The sequence below is a fragment of the Pleurodeles waltl genome, chromosome 2_2, assembly GCF_031143425.1.
Source record: "Pleurodeles waltl isolate 20211129_DDA chromosome 2_2, aPleWal1.hap1.20221129, whole genome shotgun sequence".
Lineage (NCBI taxonomy): Eukaryota > Metazoa > Chordata > Amphibia > Caudata > Salamandridae > Pleurodeles > Pleurodeles waltl.
In genome coordinates this window covers 723033558-723054594 of record NC_090439.1, presented here as the reverse complement: position 1 = coordinate 723054594, position 21037 = coordinate 723033558, and the positions used below count along the sequence as shown (strand labels likewise).

Here is a 21037-nt window from a genome sequence, read left to right as displayed (position 1 = left end):
TTCCGCTGATGGAGTGATTGTGGTGGTGATTGTGGTAATCGAAGTGGAAGTGGTGGTGTAGAGGAGTTGACGGGCGGCTGTTGAACTGTCACACGTGAGGGCACTGGGCTCTGCTGAGGTAAAGTCAGATGTGGGTTGAAAAGTATGGAGATCTCGATGCTGGTGCTGCTGATGTTACTGACGAGGCAAGTGGGGAGCAGAGGAGGGCCCCAACTGCAAGGTGGTGACAGGAGGGGTGGAAGAGCCGGTGAGGGAGGTAAGGGGAGGCAGAACCGAGAGGGGGAAGCCGAGTGGGAGGAACCAGGGGGGGAGAGAGGTGCAGATGCCGATAGCAGCCGCTCACCTGCAACTGCAAGCCTCAAGCACCCCTGTGTCCAACCAGCCTGACCCAGACACTTCACCTGCCCCCACACCACACACTACACTGCATGTTGTCGACCTCCTCCGGTTTCCCCCTCCCCTCATCCTCTCCTCTCAGTGCCTCGCTCCTCGCGCCGCCTCACGCACCCCCTTGGCGCACCCGCATTACCTCCCCTCCTCTCTGCTCCCTGCCCTGACCCATCTGCCTTGTCCATGACACCACGGGGCCCCCCCAGGGTTCAGGCGTGGGCGGACATGGATGGCTGCTGGTGCTCCACACTCCTCGCACGGTTCCGGGCTGGGCCCGGTTTTGGCTCTCGCAACTGCTTCCGGGTGAGTTTATTTGAGAGGTGTATGAGTAGCTCTTGGATACATGAGGTGGTCGATAAAGCAGTGTGGGGTTCCTCTTTATTGTATGTATCCCCCAAGTTTGTAGGGTATTGGTATTACTTATCAGAAGGATTGCCCAGTTGTCCAGACATTGTTTAGGCCCAGTCAGTTTCATATTTTCCGCTATATCTTTAGTTGGTTTTCTGGATTTGGTAATTTGTATACATTTACTGCATGATGAGGAGTGGTCTTTGTTTTTGCCTCAAAAATCACACTCACTACATTTTTTATGTGTTTCAGAGTGTTCATTGAGCATGTGTCAGAAGATATTGACTTGATAGTATGTTTTACAAGTGATCCAGCGTCATTTTTACACTTACAATAAACAGATCTGCAATTTTGTAAAATTCAGCAACCACCTTCTGTTTCCTACAAATGTTCTCTTTATAGATTTCAAATGTTTACCTCTTAATCAAATTAATGTGAACCTAGCTTCATTCTGAGGGGACTTGGCAGGTAGTGGGGAACCGTATGGTTACTTTTTCTGTTTTCACAGTGGATTTTCTCTCAGACAGTTGTCACTTTGCTGAAGGTTACTGATATTTGGAGGTCTGTGCTCTGCTTGTAGTTGGATACCTGCCAATGCTCAACGCTATGGATGAGAAGTCAAAGATTATTCTTTATTTCCATCATGATGTTAAATCTCATTATGAGAAAGTTATGTTCACCAAAGTTAATTGTTTGGTGACTTGTATGATGAATCATAAGAATAATGGCTTTTTGTGCTGCACCAGCAGTAGTGCGATATGTTGTTAGATGCGTTTTTGTGTCTCCATTTTCCTAGTGGGTATGTTTAGGTCATTCTATTGTAATGTGTAGGATTTGATTCAATTATAGAGATATGTTGTCATACTTGATTCTGTTATTTCTTTTCTCACAATGTATCCCTTGGTTTATGACGTCTATGTAGATGCTTTATATAATTATACCTTAATATAGGTGATAACATATCCCCTGCCATATATTAAATAGGGCATTGCAAGCCACTGAGGAGTTCCATGAACAAATGGAGGAAAAAAATCCAAAGGCTGAGTTTCTTTATTAGCCCATGGAACTCCAAAGTGACTTTCAATACTGATTTAACATACACTAGAGGGTATCTTATTCCTTATGTTAACCAGTCAAACCATCACCTTCCCAAAAAACGATTCAATCTGTGGTGTCCTGCTCTTTCATGTTAATTGGAGAAATGCATAATAATTCGAAATCGTTACTGTGAAATTAAACACACCAAAAAGCAATTCGTATTTTTTTTTTAAATCAAAATTTTGAAACAGAAAATGGAGATCAGATTTGCAAATGGTGGAGTCCACATTCAGTTGAAATGTGCAGAGATTATTTTATAGCATGACATATAGTATAGAAAAAGTAATCATGTTGTCATAAATATCTCCTTTCTGCTGATCACTATTACTTTTCAGAAAAATATATTAGAAGAAAAATCCAGTTTCCATTTTCCTAGTTTGAACTGCATCTGTAATCATGCTCCGAGACCTGCCTTTCACCATGGCCATTGGCTCTGTTAACAGCCATTGTGACATCTGAAGTCCACTGTTGAAACAAAATCTCATAGTTGCTCAAATGTAATAAGTTATTACAGGTGACTGGAGATGTCACAACTCCACTGCAATGAGGAAATTGGAGACAGGCTTTTACATTGAGATTACACACTTCCATGTAAAGTAAAATATTATTTGCAAAGAAAGAAATCTCCATCTAGCCTAAACATTATTTTGTACTGGTGATCCAGCTACCATCGGTCTGCTCACAGATATTGCCCAGTGGAAAATTGCCAGCTTACACCCCTTTTGCACCATGATGGAAGGCTTGGTGAGAATGTGAGGCAAGATCAATGCATCCAACGGACTGCCCAAGTGTCCTTGTGACCCTGAATAAGGATTCTTTCCAAATTAACTGTTTTATGGGTGGTGTACCCTGTACCCTGCACTGTTATGGTCTCATTTTCCTTGTGTATTCTATTGAAGAAAACACCAGCAAAGAGATGGTTTAACTACATTTCATCTCTTGTGGTCTGTCTGAACGATCAGTCAAGTCACATTCGACAATCACTCCTTGTCACCACACTTCCACAAAATTGATTTTTTCTGTCAATGCTTCTTACTCCACTGGTCCTATGGCACTGCTTGTCTCAAATCACCCTGGCAGCCTACTCACTTTGGTAGTCTATCCTATTTGGAGTAGCTCTCTACATTTTCTATGCAATAAACGCATTTTCATTGACTTACCCCTTTAATAACTAAGTATGGTGTAAGTACTGCACAACAATAAACCACAATCGATGCACATTTGTGCAGTATACATTGAGGGTCAGGCTTGGAAAAAGAAAATCCAGAACTGTTGACTTTGGAGCATGCTGCCTACTTTCCTGCTAACTCACAAAGACATATACTCTATGGGGAATATTTATCAAACAGTTGCGCCACTCTTGCCGCACCCAATGGGGTTCACCACAACGCAGCTCCTAAGTTAGATTTATCAAGCCAGGTAAGGCCACCTTGTGTCGCCTTGGCTGGCTTGATAAAACTAGAGTACACAACGCATCACAAATCACTGCGTTGCCTTACTCTACCCTGGTAAGGTGTTCCATGGGTGGAACATGGGTGTTCCCACACATCCACGCATGGATTTTAGTGCATCACTAGATTTACCATTTCTGGTAGACCTGGGAATGTGTCAAAATCCCCTGCCTTCCCAGGTGAGGTGTAACGAGGCCTAAAATCTTTATTTCTCCTAGTTACTTCCTCTTTCTAAGTGTGCTGCTTTCTGCAGTGCACATAGTAAGAGGAAAATGCATGATGATTGTTTTTGTGCTGGAAAGGTTCCCCTTCCTGCACAAAAACAATCATTCCTGCAACACAGGCACACTTGCACAATGATGCAAGGGTGCCTGTGTTGGCGCTAGCCAACACATGGTGCGCTATGGAAAAGACGAGAATGTGCCCTACAATGTTAAGAACAGTGCTTTCCTGCCCTTTCCCTAGCTGCCCTTGCTGCGCTGCTTGATTATTTGATAAATATGCCCTTATGTATATATCTGCTGGGCCTTGTTTGTTCTCCAGCAGGTGTAGAAATAAATAGATGTTCTCCACATTTCAGCACAAGGATCTCGATTTCAAATGGGGTTGACGGCGAAAAGGTATTTAACTACATCGAATTCATGCCAGCACCAGGAGGTGAGATATTTTCCAGGTGTGGTAAATACTGATTATTTTTTATTTGCATGATGCGGCAAAATATGTAGAATTTGGTGCGTACCACATAAAGTTCCACATGCAATCTATGTTTCATGGGTATTTCTCCAGGTAAAAAGTTTGTTTGTGGGGTGCAGTAATGACTCTGTGACTCACTAATTCAATGAACATGTTAACATGAAAACTATTGCGCTCATTATGACATTGATGGTAAAAACTGCCTAGCTCCACGGTGACAGTGGCTACCAGCCAACTGCCATATTATGACCGTAGCCGGAATTCCGCCAGAAGGATGGCGGAATTCCGGCAACGGCTATGGTGGCAGACGGCGGTACAGTGGCACTGCTGCCAACAGCAGCGCCACGCCAGTAGACCGCTGCAGACTGTAGTATGACCCATGATACGGCCTGGTGGTGTTCTGTTGGCGGATGCTGCTGCTGGCAGCAGCCCCCCGTCCCGTCTCCTGCTGGAGGACCCCCTGAAATCAGGTAAGTTGGGTGCTCTGACAGGGGAGAGGGGTGTTTAGGTGGTGTGTGTGTGGGTGTATGTGTGTGCGTGAAAGTGGGTGTGCGTTGCGTGTGGTATGTGTAGATGTGAGTATGCGTGTATGTTGTGTTGTGTGAATGCGTGGGTGCTTGTATGAATGTAAGTGAGTGTGGATGTGTGTGTGAATGGATGTATGAGTGTATGCGTGTGTTATGGTGCGTGCAAGTGCATGTATGTCGTGGGGGTTGGGAGGGGGAGACAGAGGGGGCGGGGAAGACCCCTATCAATGACAGGGAGGGAATTCCCTGTCACTGATAGTGCCTAGCGCCATGGTTTTCATGGCGGTACGGAAGCCACAAAATCCATGGCGGTAGGTGTGGTCATAATCCCGCGGGTGGGACAGTGATGGCCGCCTGGCTGAAGTCTCCAGCCCGGTGGCTGTTACCGCCCTTGCAGACGAAGTGGTTCATTGGCGATTTGGCTTGAGCCAAACCGACAATGTCATATTTTGGGGAAAGGTACTGCCAGCCTGTTGGCAGTACTTTTCTCCAAAATACCGCCATCCGCCAGGGTCATAATGAGGGCCTATGTTTTGCTTTAAACAAAACTATTATTATTATTATTAAAACTAACTATTATTATTTTGCCACCCTGTAAGATATATTCCCACTCTATGTGCCAAGGCCAGCCTTGTCATCTTTTTTACATAGTCCTAGCGATGTGTCCTGACCATTTTCTTTATACAATGAGTGGGATGCATACTAGAATGTTGATTCCTATTTTCCAAATGTCCACTCTCATTTCTCAAACTTAGATTACCTAAACCCTTCTGAGAATATTGACTCCAGAGAAAACAGCACAAGGGAGTTCCACGTATCATCGTATCATCAGATCATGGGGAGTTGGAATACCACTTGTTAAGCGCATATCGTTTGCTGTCAAATCATCTCAACCCTTTTAGTGCAACACATCTACTGCTGACGTTCATCAGTATTCATAACAAATTTCGATCTTAATTATTGAGCTTGGTTCAGAGATGAGAATGACTCTTGTGGATAATTTGTCCTCTATCTTGTTGATCTACACAGTCTACCATCAGCTCTTAAACTTTCCTACTTTTGGGCACATTCATAAGATATTTCAGTGTCTCCCCTCTGCCTACATACCCAGCAAAAAATGAGTCTATCTGTGTCCGCTTCAAAAGAGTATGTGATATTAATATTGCCTTAGTTCTTTCTCCATTTCAAGTACTGTAATTCGTCTGTTTTGTTCAGTATGTTGCCAGGGTTGTTTGTTTGTTATCTGTTCATTATTATCTGTTAAACCGTATACTTTCAGTAGCCATTTCAGCACTGGGTGCCCTCCTCTTCACCTTAGGTTTATAACTGAAGTTGTTCGGTTTCACAAAGTACTAAATATTTTAATGCAGCAAGCAAGGGCACATTTTTGCTTTTGAACTGATTGCCAATTAACATTAGAGCCTCCATTCTGGAGACAACCCACACATTCAAAAGAAGCAAATATTATCAGCATGATGGGAAAGAAAAGTGCAGGAAAATCTGAGTGCCACATACCTGCTAGATGCTTCTCCATGCTCTGCAGCTCTTTTGCAGTTAATGCCTCCTTCAGGAGCTTTTGATTTCGGGAGCCTCCGTTTCTAACAGACAAGGCATCCGACTCCCACACAGGTTTACGCTGCAGCAGATAAAAACACAAAAGAACAACTGATTAATGAATTAATTAAAACAATAAAATATAAAAACTCTAATCATGAAGTTTTATTCTTGTAGTCAGGGAAATGAAGTCTTGAGTTGTTCAGAACTTAGTCATACATCTTGGCATGTAACACAATTTTTGAAGTAGTATAATCATTTATTAGTTAATAAAAGCAAGAAACAGTATTAAAAATATGTCATTAATATCACAGAATTGGTTAGATAAAAGACAGATTTTGCAGACTATCGGTTTGTAATATAATCGCATTCATAAAGTCAAGCAAGATGCAATAGCTCAAAACTCCTATCATGATTAATCAATAGCTGATGTGATGTGCTTGCTCTGAATAAAATAGGTGCATTTTAAAAATAGACAATCCATAATACAGTTCCATGTACATTGACAAATAAAGTGAAATAGTGCAGATCTTCTGTCATATGCTCCAGAGCCAATGTGAGATGCAGCAGCGATGTGCCCTGATGCTTCCCTCCATCCCATAGTGGCGATGCGCAGATATAAGGTAGTGTGCTATGTGCAAGATTACACACAAAATGAGATACCCTATGTGGGGGGGATAGGAAGCCAAAAAGATCAGATTGTCCTTTGCAGCCCGTCATGAGTATGGGAAATTCCATGGTTTCTTGTTTTCTTGTTGAGGTCACTACTGACCTTCTTCTTTGTCCCATTTCTGGGTCATAGGTTTACTTGACAAGGGCTTTAAAAGAATGTACGAATTGTGCCATTCGGATATGGAACATAGTGTTCCTTGAGGCTAAAGACTCGATCACTGCTTACCTGGAGGACTGAATCCCTAGTGCATTAAATTCACTTTTTAACATGGTTTTCCGCTGGTGAACTAGTGCGGGTCAAATGAAAATGATATTCTGTAGGGTTTTGTCTGTCTGGTGACATAAACAACATTTCCGGTCCCCCTTAGGCCTTTTCCTTTCCATCGCAGGATGAAATCCAGAGTCAGAAGATCACATAGTCTCAGTGAAAGTAGTTTCTGCTTGATCTTAACGGAGTAGGTGGCCTCATACAAGGGGAGCTCTTTTTTGATTACCATATGATTTCAGCACCAGCCATCTATGTGGCCATTTGGCCGCCTCTCCCTTGACTTCCAGTCGGCTTTGCAACTTGATGGATTTGTTTACTGCCCTTCTGAATGCTTTGCAGGTCAGGTTTTAGCTCCATAGGCTACCCAGGGTAGGCTTGTCTATTCTTCCTCTAAGATACTTTTTGTATTCTTCGTTCCCTCTTTGACGATTAAGTTGCGACCAGACCAGCCTGTACAGTGCCCCCTCAGGATCTGATCTCAGTTTGAAGCAGCATTTAACAAATGTTTCAGGCCTGTCCAGGGACTGCTTTGTCAAAGAATACTCCAGCCTAACTTGGATGGCCAATGCACATCTTGGTAGCTGGAATACTTGCTTATTCACAAGTTTATCCAGAAGGCTGGCATCCGCACCCATCATTATTTCCCCTTGATAACTGAGTGCTGGCATCAATTTCACCTTAATTACTGCAGCCAATGGCTGGAGGTTGTGTCCCCAAAGCATTTTGGCCAATGTTGAGAATGCACAGATGAGGGACTGCACTCTCCCCTTGATAGCCTCCCTGTGAGGGGGCGAACGAGCCCCTTGAGTCTATATTGACACCTAAATATACATATTCACAGGTCTCGTTGATCAGTGCTCCACTAAGATGCCATTTGCATTGATTTAAAATGCGGCAAATAAGCGAGATGACTTTCATCTTCTTACGGTTTATCTCCAGCCTGTTATCCGGTATGTCCCAGGCAGTCCAACAATCTCTGCAGGCCTATATTGGTGTTGCTAAGCAGGTCATCTGCATACAGGATGTTTGACACTGGGTGACCCCCATGGGATGGGGCATGGGATGTCTCTCTGTCTAACATCATGGAGAAATCTGCGATGAATACATTGAAAAGAAGGGGGGCTAAAACACACCCTTTTTGTAGCCTGATTGACAAATGGGTCCATCCCCAATCTCGATCTTAAAACAGCAGCCTAATCGCACTTAGTAGGTCCCGCGGGATTTCCCACTGTGGAGTTTTGCCAATAGTCACCTTAAAGTCGACAAAGCACATATAGAGCAGTGTGCAAGTGGTTTTTGCTCTGCTAAGGATAAGACCTGCTGCCATGAGGATGGTTAATGTACCTTAGTGCTTTGAGAACCGGTCTGGTTTAGTGGGAGTCTCCTTTTGTCTGATGCCCATGCTTCTTACTCTTATAGCAGCAGAGTGGAAAAATACTCAAGGTCTACTACAAGCAGCACAATTACATGATAGTTACATGGACATTAAACAAGACCTCCCTTGAAGATGGGATGGATGATCAAACCTTTCCAGCTTTTTGGGGCAACTCCTTCCACCAGAATGGTGTTGAACATCTTGGCCAGGAAACTTGCCCACCATGTGGTGGAGTGCTTAAAAATTGCTTGCAGGATACCATTTAGGCCAGGGGCACAATCAGCCTAAGACATTTTGATGATCCTGGTTATTTCTGTAGGTGTATATGCTAATTGGCCCTGGATATTGGCGGTCCAGTCTTCCCCCTAATGCCGTTTCAAGAAGGGTGCATCATGAATGCTTCTCTTTAAGTGAGACTTCAGGTTCTCAATTCAAGTAGCCTCACTGATGTTTGCTGCTAGAAATTGGGTCTCTAGTTGACAGAGGTATGCACCTTGTCCAAGTACAGCGCACAATCCTAGTCAGGGTAAGTTACACCACAACCTAAATTATTGTGTGCTCACTCTCCGGTAGCTTACAGAACATGCAGGCTTAACTTAGGAGGCAATGTGTACAAAATGTATTCCACACCAGTTTAGAAACATAGATAATATTTATTTGAATAAAATAAGACCAAAATGACAAGAATCTAATATGCACAAGTCAAGATAACACTTTTTAGAATTTTAGGTAAGTCTTAATCCCTAGGAATCAATGGATCTATATTTTTAGCACAAAGTAACAGGGATGCGTAAAAAATAAAGACCCAGAGGAGTTGATGCATCTGAAAGTAAAGCAATACATAGATTTTTCTGCCACAGCGGAGGTGATGCATTGATTGTCTCTTTGTGGGCAAGGTGATGCGTCAGTTTCCGGGTGCACAGCCATGGCTCCTTACTGCAGTGCGAGGATATTTTGACATCCAGGGACGATGCACGGAAAATCCAAAATACGTTGCGAAGATGAATCAGGTGCTGCCTCAATTTGGGAGTAGCTTACAGAACATGCAGGCTTAACTTAGGAGGCAATGTGTACAAAATGTATTCCACACCAGTTTAGAAACATAGATAATATTTATTTGAATAAAATAAGACCAAAATGACAAGAATCTAATATGCACAAGTCAAGATAACACTTTTTAGAATTTTAGGTAAGTCTTAATCCCTAGGAATCAATGGATCTATATTTTTAGCACAAAGTAACAGGGATGCGTAAAAAATAAAGACCCAGAGGAGTTGATGCATCTGAAAGTAAAGCAATACATAGATTTTTCTGCCACAGCGGAGGTGATGCATTGATTGTCTCTTTGTGGGCAAGGTGATGCGTCAGTTTCCGGGTGCACAGCCATGGCTCCTTACTGCAGTGCGAGGATATTTTGACATCCAGGGACGATGCACGGAAAATCCAAAATACGTTGCGAAGATGAATCAGGTGCTGCCTCAATTTGGGAGTCGCTGAGGTTATTTTCCAGTGACGAGATAGGCGTTGCATCCATTCTGCAGACAATGCATTAATTTTTGCAGGCGTCGCATTGGTTATCCTGCGCAGTAGATTTTCTCCCTCTGGAGAAGACTTTGATGGTCCTGAGACTTCTTAACAGGAGGCAAGCTCAGTCCAAGCCCTTGGAGATCACTTGTGGGGAAAGGCAAAGTCCTTCCAGCAGAGTCAGGGAGCAGCAGGAGACAGCATGCTAGGCACAAAGAGCAGTAAGTGCAGAGAAATGCCTAGTTTCTAAAAGTGGCATTTCTAAAATAGTAATGTTAAATCCAACTTCACCAGTAAGCAGGAATTTTTACTACCATTCAAACCATACCAAACATGACAGTGCCACTCCTTTTAGATCAGAACTTATCACTTAAAAGTATATAAGGGAATCTCTAATACTGGCCTGTGAGGGGAGTAGGCTTCACAATAGTTAAAAATGACTTAGAGTGTTTTTCACTACTAGGACATACAAAACTTACAAATACATATCCTGCCTTTTACTTACATACCACCCTGCCCTGTAGGCTATCCAGGGTCTACCGTAGGAGTGACTTGCATGTAATGAAATTGGAGTTTAATGCTTGGCAAGCAGTTTTAAATGCCAAGTCGAAGTGGCAGTAAAACTTCACACACAGGCAGTGTGCAGTGAACTGCACACACAGGCCTTGCAATGCCAGGCCAGAGACATGATTATGGGGCCTCTTATTTGAGTGGCACAATCAGTGCTGCATGCCCACTGGAAGCATTTCATTTACACATACACATACAGTGCACTTTACCTGGGACTTATAGGTTAATTCAACTCACCAAATGGGTATGAGCCAATGTTACATGCTTTAGGGAGACAGCACAGGGGGCAAAAGGTTTGGGGTGACCCTCCGAGAGGGCCATGTTCCATCATTTGCATTGTGAGCTGCCCTAGGGCCTTTCTCAGTGCTATTGATCAGAGTCTAGAACTTCTTTGAGTAGCTTGTCTTTGAGGCATGCAACAATTGGGCTCACAGAACTTCTTGCTTAGATCTTTTCAAAGCCTAAATCTCCGTTTTCAGGACTCTCCTCTCTTTCCACATAGCCTCTAATAAATCTCCATCCTCGGGGATCGCCACAATTGCCTGAGTATTCTGCGTACTTTTGCTCTTCTCAGGCGAATAGGCTTTGGAAGGGCAATTGTCTTACGGTGCCCAAGCAGGGCTCCCTTGTTTGCACCTCAGCCGGGGCACTTATTTGTCAAGGTTTTTGTAAAGGTTTCCCAGAGTGATGTCTGGTTGGTATCTGCTATGGCTATAGACTCAAGGTGGCCCGCGGCTTCCTCGGCCTGGTCCTTGATTGAACTGGAGTTCTACTTCAGACAGTTTAGGTTGTCAGTCCTGACATCTCCCAGCAAAGCTGTTACTGCCTCGTATTTGTGCAGGGTTACCTATGGATGATGGTCACTCTCTTGGTGGTGGGTTATTTTAAATTCCCCCATGTGGTCAAACTGTGGGAGGCTCACCAACGTGTAATCCAGGTATGGGACAGACTTGCCAGGTGCCCTGGTCCACCTAGCTTGGGGCCATTAAGAGCAATAAGGCCAACAAACTTGCATGCTTTTGCTAGCTTTTCTCCAATCTTGTTCTGAAGATTATAGTGTGGCATGTTCTGATAAGGAAGGGGCCCAATTATCTCTGCTTGTTCCTCAATCGGACGGCAGAACAAATTAAGGTTAAAGTCCCCTGAGACTAGCCACTATGATGGACAGAACATATTTTTCAGCTGAAACATATGTGAGACAAACTTGTCTGCAGTGCAGCTTTCTTCTTGGGATTGATGTGCACGTTCACAATTACCATAAGCTTGCGTAAATGCTTAGCCCAACTATCAAAATGCAGGGACAGGAGCCAGGGTTTGTCTATGTTAAGATCTGTGATCTTTTCCGACAAATTGGAGTTGCTCTGCCGAAGGGGTTGCTCTTCTGTAAAGCTTGCTATGTTCTATGAATCCTATGAATGGGACACAGACTTAAACTAAGGTTTCCTGTACTATTATTATATCAAATGTACTCAGAATGTCTATACCAGTGGGGTCTTCAGCTTTTGTCTGTAGGTCCCCCCCATATTCCAGGAGCAGATGATTAGGCTGTCCCATTCGGAGGCGACCGGCTGTGCCGCAATTCAATGTGCACTGAATGCCGCATTGGTTACTGTGTTAAATAGGGTTACCAGCAGCCAACTCCAGCCGTTGTCCAGTGCATATTGTGTTGTAATTCTTCACTGCCCAAGCTGCTCGTCTCTGTTGATTATTTGAATTGTTATGTTATGGAGCTTTAATGCATCTACAGGATGCTCAGTGGAACGATAGCACCTGTGGCACCTTTTATTATGGATATAGTAGTGTCTGCAATCTTAGCAGGGTGCCACTGCTCTATTAGCAGATGGGTGTACTGATCCAAGGCTATCACCTTGATGCCCCGTGACATCAGTGGAGAAGTGTGGCACAGTGGAGAAGTGTGGCACAATGGTTAGAGCGGCAGACCCTGAAGGAGAGATCTGGCTCAAGACCAGTGTTCAAGTCCCACTTCGGCAGGTCTTGGGCTCAATTCCCTTGGACCAGATAATTCTCGCCTCAGTGCCTAATCTAATTAATGGGTCCCACTCTGCAACTCTGGGCAATAGCTTGCTTAATCTCCACAACGGCCCCAACAGCGCTTGGATGCCTGGTATAACCCTGGGGGTGCCCAGGAGTGGGCACCTCACAGGGAAAAGCCAGGAGGGGTTCCATAGCGGTATGAGTACAGCGCCTTGAGACCCTAACGGGTGAGTAGTGCGCTATACAAGTGCAAAGTTTACAGTTTTTTTTTGTTTACGGCAACTTTCTCCTTCCCAAAACCTCGGTGGAGAGGTTTGGGGCAGAAAACATGACAAGCGTGGGGTCTGAGGACTGTCTTCCCCTGGCTGGTAAAAAGCTACTGGCATAGCGCTTTTATTAGTTTTAAAACATTTATTCGGTTGAGTATGTCCTGTGGGCCCCTGGATTTAAATATGGGGATTAATAGGAGCTGAAAGCCCAGGTCACTACCAACTATTGACATGAAGCTAATGTTAATCAGGCTTAACTTGCCGAATGGCGCTCCCATTAACACGGGTGGACTATGGTGTGCTTCAATGTGCTTCACCCAGGATGGCTATTTGCCTGCTGGGTGCCCCCATTCCAGTACCAATGGCCATATCCATAGCTGATGATGACCAGATCTCAGGGGATTCCTGATCTTCGATCACTGAGGTTTGACTTGCCTCATCCTTCAGAGCTCTGACCGGGCTGCCATCCTTGAGGGCCTCCTTTTCTTGCAAGGAATCCACTAATACCCGAGCATGGCCACCTTCATTTCTTGAGCTGGTTTGATGGGCTTAGTAACACCCTTGTTGCAGTGCAGGGTCTCCTTTGCTGCGGGGGTACGTCCAGCGTCCAGCCCCTTGGTGGCTGGCAGTTTCAAATGACCAAGGAATATCCTCTGAGGGGGTCTCCACCTCGACCTCTTCTCTCTTGTGTGTCTGGGTTAGATTTACTGATATGGGGTCTGGGGTAGGCTTTATTCCTGTCGTTCCTTGCACGCTTCCGCTCACTTTTGACAGTTGAGTTGAGGCGGTAATCACATCCTGATGCAGGCTTGATGTGCATGTCACATCCCAGGGCAGGCTAGGCTCTTCCCTCTGCATAATAGAAGCTTCTCTAAGGCCTACTCCAGCACCCACAGTGTCTACGGGAGCTACAGGGTGATTGATTCTTCTGCCCCACTCAATCCAGTTTGAAGGTAGACTATTATCAATGTATTTGGCCAGTCCAGTGGTTAATAAAGGCTTTACATTAACACTTCCTAAACCGAGGCTACTTTTGACCTCCTCCAGAATAACTTCCATTATCACTGTCATCTTATCGACCACCTCTTTACAATAAGATATGGTGAAGTCCTTCTAGTGAATCGCTTGGACCCTAGTAATCTGAGCATTGAATTTTCCATTTTTTCATCAATTCCAGAGATGAAGACTGCCAAAAAAATGAATACGTCCACAAAGATATTCATCTTGTTTGCATGATGTCTGAGGGCCATGACTGTCGATTGCATTGAGTTCAAGATCATCGCCTACATATTGATGGGGTCAGTTGTAGTCTGTAGGCCCCCACTATATGCTGGGGTGTCATCCGGGCAGGAGGGTGGTTGCGCACCCACCCTCCTGTGTCGGCATGCGGCGGGGGCTACCTGCACCAATGCTATTGATCTCTTCCAGCAGAACCAGCTCCTCAGCGCAGCTGGCTTTAAACACTGGGAAGGGATGAAACACAAACTGGTGGTTTTAGTCTCATACTGAAGACAACATGGGGGAATATTGAGCTCCTGCATGTTCAGGTGGAATGATATTACCTTGTCTTGCCCCTGGCAGATCGCTCTCTGAAGCCCAGCTATGAAACAATCGTTTTTAAGATCATTATCATTGGTGTCAGGGTTTTATATCCTTCCCCACAAGCTGGCTATTACTTCCCCTCACCAGGGCTCACCACCTTCGCTGCTTAGCGACTTAAAAAAAATATGATATCTTTAGTGTTTTATGCTGAGCAGTCCATCCTTCAGTCCCTTCCAATCTTTGGCCATTTTCCACTATGTGGCCATCCTGCAAATTCTCTGATGTGGTTGTGATCCTTTCCACGACCAGATCACTGTTATCTAAAAAGAGGTTCTCTGAAATCACGCAGTTAGTTTGTTGGTGCTGTTTATCTTATTGCTGCTTCCTGCCTCCTTTTGTCAGGAGCTAGCACATTGTCCCTTGTCCTGCCGGATCTCATGTCTTGGATACATTATGCAGAGCTTATGTCGATTTGCAATGTCCACGGAGAAGGGGGGGACTAAGGGTGGTGCTGAGAAATGATCACCGCATATAGTGGAGACTGGCTGCGCAGCCGACCTCCAGGGCTGCAAGTTGACCCAGCTTTGGACCAGTTGTCTGGCCCTGCTCCTTGGCACCACCTCTCCTCTTCTCGAGGGGCTTGAGCATACCATTTCACAACGTCAACTTGTTGCTTGTTACTTGGGCTTGAAGCTTGGATAAGGTTACTGGAGGGATGTGGGGAGCGGGGATTCCCTTCTGATGAGAGCCCTTGTAATGCTGAGTTCATTCAGGAACCTGCAGCCTTCAAGCACCACCCACCTGGCAGGTGCTTTACTTTGCTCCTTTACACTGAGAAGGGGTCACAAGCACACCAGAGGTGCAACCTCACCCCCATCAGTGTCACTCTCCTCTTTAGCTGCTGCAGCAGGCTGGGGGTGCGGAGGGCACAGGTGCACTGGTTGTTGTTCTGGTTACTGGGCAAATAAGTGCAACAAATGCACAAGTATCTAAAGTCTGTAAAGTCTGTGAAGTTGCATACCTGGTTTCTTTGTGTTGGGAAGAAGGTCAAGAGCACACCAGAGGCGCTGCCTCCCCCCTAAAGACACTTTCCTCTTTCAATACTGCCCCTCTGCCCCCACCACTCATTACTGTGCTTACTGTGCTCAGAGAGCTCTTGCACATCCCACCTCAGTGTAATCTTTGGCACTCTTCACTGTCAGCCACGTCCTCTTCTACACCTTGACACAACTGCTACCTGAAGCTCAAAGGTCACCATAGACTTTAACACAATTGGATTATTCTTCTAAAAGTTTATCTTTCGTGCCTAAAATAATGTGTAATAACTTGTAGTGGAGTAACATACCTCCCATTTGCTGGATAGTGCGCAAGGTAAGTCAGGGGGCAAAGGAGTGTTGATGATGCCCCCGATTCCCAAGGCACCTGCAAACTATCTTCTCCAAATACATTCACACCAAATGCAATTTTACAATCCATCAGGAAAATCTCAAATGAACAATTCTGAGACAGGGCCCTGAAGGCTAATAATAATAATAATTATAATAATAATGATGGCACGAATATTAATACATTGTTTGTAGATTTGATGTCTTCATTCTCGTATACCAAAGCCTAAAGGAGGAAAAATGTTTCAGTTTAAATAGATTTTTAATTGAAGAAAAAATACAACTCTTCATAGGAAGAGCAGTACATATAGCAATTGAATATAAAGTGATAATAAATCATAGGATTAATATATATATACACACACACACATATATATCAATGTTAAAGACATAAGGAAATAAAGAAGAGGAAGAAAAGACAGAAGTAAAGAAAGGAAGAAATAAGTGGAAATGACTGTCTTTCAAGGAAATAAAAAACAGCACTGAGGGCATCTGTAAGAAACTTATGTAAAGCTTCATAGTAAAAACCATAGCAATTAAATGATATGAAGGTCATATTTAATATGGGCTTGAATGCGAGAAGTAAATATGCAAACTAATGATACACCTTACACAAACTACCAAAAGAGTTTAACAACATTAGGATTCAAGCATCATAAAATAGTGTTCTAATATAGCTGCAGAGTTACAGGCTTGCACTCTACAGCTCAGATAAACTGATAAATAAATCATTGGAATGGAAGAACCTGCTTACCCATGTCCAATGAAACTAATTAAAAAATATTTGGTATTCTTGGAACGGTCATACCACCAACCACTACATTTACAGTTCTCTTCAAACACTGAGGAGCCAATGCAATTATATTAGCTATCTGTCAAAAATATCTAATATACCCTTGGGGTCTACACTTTTTGGCAATTTGATGGCCCTCAGTCCACAACATTTACTTGCGGTGAAGGATGAGAGGAATGTTTTCACTGGCAGGATTTTCCTGGTGAAGATTACATGAACTAATTCCGAAGGTCAGGATGGAGAGTTATACTGCTTAGATGTCAATTTTAAAACCGTTTTTCAAAGTCTTTGAGGGCAGTAGTGGTCAGTTTGTTCACCGAGATGGGGTTTTTGTGCCCCCCTCCACTGGGTCCCTCACACCACTCCACATTTCACTGAGACTAAGAGAATCCCACTCTGCATATCTCAAGCACAACTTAGGAGAAGACAACCTTTTTGGTAGTGGGTGTTGTTTCCCCTTCCTCTTCAGAATGCTTATGCAGCATTTGAGGTCAGCGTTCAGGCTTTACATGGAGTAAGGTGTTGTGGGTTGATATGTGTAAGGGATGACATGAGGTTGCAGGTGCGGAACCTGAGGCCATGTGGAATGAGGATTCGAGGGTGGAACATTTGTGGAGAAGGAACAGGCACCTTTTTGATCATCAGGAAGTGAACCGTTATTAAAATGGTTGGAGTGGAAGAATTATTTTTTAAATTTTATACTTGCAATTGATGAGAAGCCCAACATGTCAGCTGAGAAGAAGAAAATGATTTTATTACATTCCTTGGGCCTTTTGGGACTCAAAGTTTATTCTCAAATTACCAAGAAGGCGGTAGTGGGAGATGTAAATGTCTTTGATGCAACCAGTATAGATTAGGATAATTACTATACACTGAAGGTTTGTAGAGGTATAACTAGATATGTTTTTCCAAAGGAAACAGCAAAAGAATGAAAATGTGGATGAATATGTGGCAAACCTCAAGAAATTTACATTGGACTGCAAATTTAGTACTTTGCATGATGGCCTCATACGAGATCAAGTGGTTATGCATGCAAATAATCTGGCAATTCAGGAACTCCTATGGGTAAAAAGAGATTCTGAGTTAAATTATGTTTTGGCAATTGTTGCAAGGTGGAGTTATCAAGTAGGTGTTCTGGAGCATTTAAAACAGAAGCGAAAAAGAATGAAATAGTCAGCAAGATACAGAAGAAAAGTAAACCAATCAAAAATGTAACGAAGAGTGCAAAATACAGAGAGCAACCCAATTGTTACAGGTGCAACAGCAAAGAGCATCTGGCTTTTAGTAAAAACTGCCAGCTATTAAACAAAGTTGCAGCAGTTGCAGAACTGTTGGCCAGTCGGAATGATAGTTTTGGGTAGCGTGTCAATGATAAAATACTCAAAACGAAACCAGAATGTTGCATGACAATTGGGGGGTACCTTTAAAGATTTATGCAGATTCAGGATGCCCATATGCTATCATCAGTGTGGAGAACCCTTCAATGAGGAACTTTGGAGGAACAAATTTGTGATGAATGTTGGCGAAAAACTACTGAAATCAGATATCAAACCGCAAGGTTACAGTGGAGAGCATATTGACATGCTTGGATTTAGATGGTTCACTTTTACATTTAACAATAGGAAAACTATGGGCAAATTATATGTGGCTAAAAATGGACCTCCGGTACTGGGTTGGCATGAACAAGGTAATTTACACATAGTTTTTGATCCTAATAGCAAAGAACAGATTTTAGCGGCTGATGAAGGAACAAATATGGGGAATGAATTGTTAAAAACATTTCCAAAGGTCTTTAGTGACAATCTGGGTAATGTGAAAGTATTTAAACACAAAAGGTTTTGAAGAATGGGGCCATACCTAAAATCCACAAAATAAGAAACATTCCTTTTATGGTCAGAGATGACGTTTCAAAGGAACTTAAAAATGAGTTGTTTCTGAAGTTATAGAACCTATTGAAGCATCTGATTGGGCATCTCTTTTGGTCATCGCAAGAAAAAGTAATTGTATGATCAGATTGTGCATGGATCTATGTCATCTCAACAATAATATATTAGTGGACCAATTTCCATTACCAATAATGAATGAAATGGTAATGTGTTAGAGGTGCCAAATAGTTCCACGTACCACCAAAATTCTTTGGACCATGAATCAAGGAAGTTCACATCATTTGTTACACCAATAGGATGTTTTCAATTCAAGTGTATGCTGTTTGGTTTGCTATTTTTCAGAGACTAATGTTCCAATTGTTTGGTAAGAAAACAGCTGTGAAATTCTTTCAGGATGACATTTTGATTTTTGGATGTACCAGAGAAGAACATGATAATAGGTTACTGAAGATTTTAAGCACATTGGAATCCTGAGGGTTCACAGTGGAATTTTCTAAATGCAAATTTGATGACCATAAAACCAAAACCTTCCTTGATTAGTACAATAGTAGATGCACCTCCACCAGCTACCAAACAGAATGTTAGGTCTTTCTTAGGCATAGTGGAATACAGTGTGAAATAGATTCCCAAATTTTCCAAAACATTTTACCACATAAAACATTTCCTTGAGGGCAAGAGTAAATTTAGTTGGTCATTACAATGCGAGAATGAGTTCCAAATGATTCAAATGAATATTGCTAATGCAGCTGCTTTGAAATGTTTTGATCCAAATACAGTGTGTATTGTTATGACGGATGCAAGCAGCAGAGGATTGGGGGCTGTTTTAACTCAGTTAGGTGAATAAAACAAAGAGATCATAATTGCTTATGCATCCAGATCCTTGTTGCCTGCAGAAGAAAAATATCCTATCACTGAACGTGAAACTTTAGCATGTGCATGGCCTTAAACCATTTCAGAACCCTGGTATGGGGGAAACCATGTACCATCTATTGTGATCACAAGCATATGGTGAAGTTCTTGACAACTGAAGGGACTGTGAATGCCTTTGCCAGATCAGCACGATTGTCCATGTGCATGCAAGATTATCAGTACAAAGTAGTGTATGTTCCTGGCAAAGACAATGTAGTTGCTGATTTTTTGTCCAGAATGCCTGCAGAGTTGGAATAATGTGAAACTGATAAATGGAATGAGTATCAGATGGCTTTGATTAATGACAGTGAGAAAATCACTGTCAAAGCTGAAGAATGGAAAAAGGTGTACTAAATGGAGGGAGTTGTGCAATCTGTAAACATGTATTTGACTACGGGGTGGCCAAGAAAGAGCAGTTTGACTTGTACTGTTAAGCCGTTCTGGGAGGTGAGAAACAACTTGTACTTAGAGAATGACAATATTGAGAGGACAAAGGGTAATTCCACCAGAGAGTTTGCGAGAGTTAGTTTTTGGATTAGCACACAAAGGACACTTTGGGATCTCCAGAACCAAATCTACTGTAAAAACATAATTTTGGTGGCCTGGTATAGACCCAGTCATGGAAAGATTCATGAGAGAGTGTCCCAATTCTGACAGCGGACAAATCTTTGCAAATTCTGAGACCTCCTATGAGTGAGTGTTTGATTCCAAAATATCCTTGGGAGTCCGTGGCTATCAACATTATAGGACCATTTGGTAGTCCTCAAAGATTTGTGTTGGTACTCATTGATTTATTTTCTCGATGGCATGTAGCGAGAATAGTGGACAGAGCTGATATTGAAGCATTACTAGATTTCATGGACCAGGTTTTCATCTCTGAAGGTATTCCACCTTATATTTTGAGTGACAATGGGGTGCAGTTCTGCTCACAGAAAGCCAAATTGTATTTTCAGCGTATTGGAGTAAACCACAAAAACACTTCCTTGTACAATCCTGCCGGTAATGTTATGGTGGAAAGATTCAGTCAGGTTATCAAAGGTGTAATACAATTGGAGGATTAGAAATTTCAGTTGGGTAAGATGATTTGGGCTTACAAAGTCACTAATAATGAAGTTAGAGGAGTATCACCTTTCATCATAATGAGTATCACCTTCCATCATAATGAACCTGTTGAATTGAGTGACGTATGGAAAGGAATTGGAGGTGATGATGTACCCGGGTCTGATGTGTGGGGTGATAATAAGGGATTCATTTGAAGTTAGGATAAAAGAGGACGGGATTTGAGTACTCAGGTGTTGGCTAGAGTGCCGCCTAGAATAGAGGAAGACAAGGAAGGAGAGTTAGTAGAGAATACTGTTGACAATCATGTTGTGTTTCTAAGGCTAAGGTGGACAGGATACCTGTGTGTGTCCTAGTGTGAAGAAAACCTGGGTGAGAAGGTGTTGGTGAAAACAATCCATAAACCACCTATATGGTTGAGGGACTATGTACACAGTAATGCATAGAAGTTATTTCAATTTATACCTAGTCTCAGTAATTAATAGACAAATTAATTTTAATTATTTGCTTTTCGTTCCATGTTATAGAGCATTTCATTTAATAAATTGCATTTCAATTAAAGGGAAAAGGGGAGGATGTGTTGTGGGTTGATATGTGTAAGGGAAGACATCAGGTTCCAGGTGTGGAATCTGAAGTCAAGTGCAATGAGGTTCGAAGGTGGAACATTTGTGGAGATTGAATGGGCTGTGCGAGGAAACAGACGCACCTTAATAATGGTGTTATGTTGCA

At 42.9% G+C, this 21037-nt stretch overlaps 1 protein-coding gene across 2 annotated transcripts in view; it reads right to left on the bottom strand.

Moving 5' to 3' along the window:
* Window positions 1–21037, bottom strand: part of C2_2H8orf34 (chromosome 2_2 C8orf34 homolog) — a 1039122-nt gene that overhangs the window by 297489 nt on the left and 720596 nt on the right. For both annotated transcript variants that reach the window (XM_069220300.1, XM_069220301.1), the window contains exon 11: window positions 6023–6143. In XM_069220300.1, the coding sequence (XP_069076401.1) occupies window positions 6023–6143 (121 nt within the window). The remainder of the gene's footprint in view (window positions 1–6022; window positions 6144–21037) is intronic.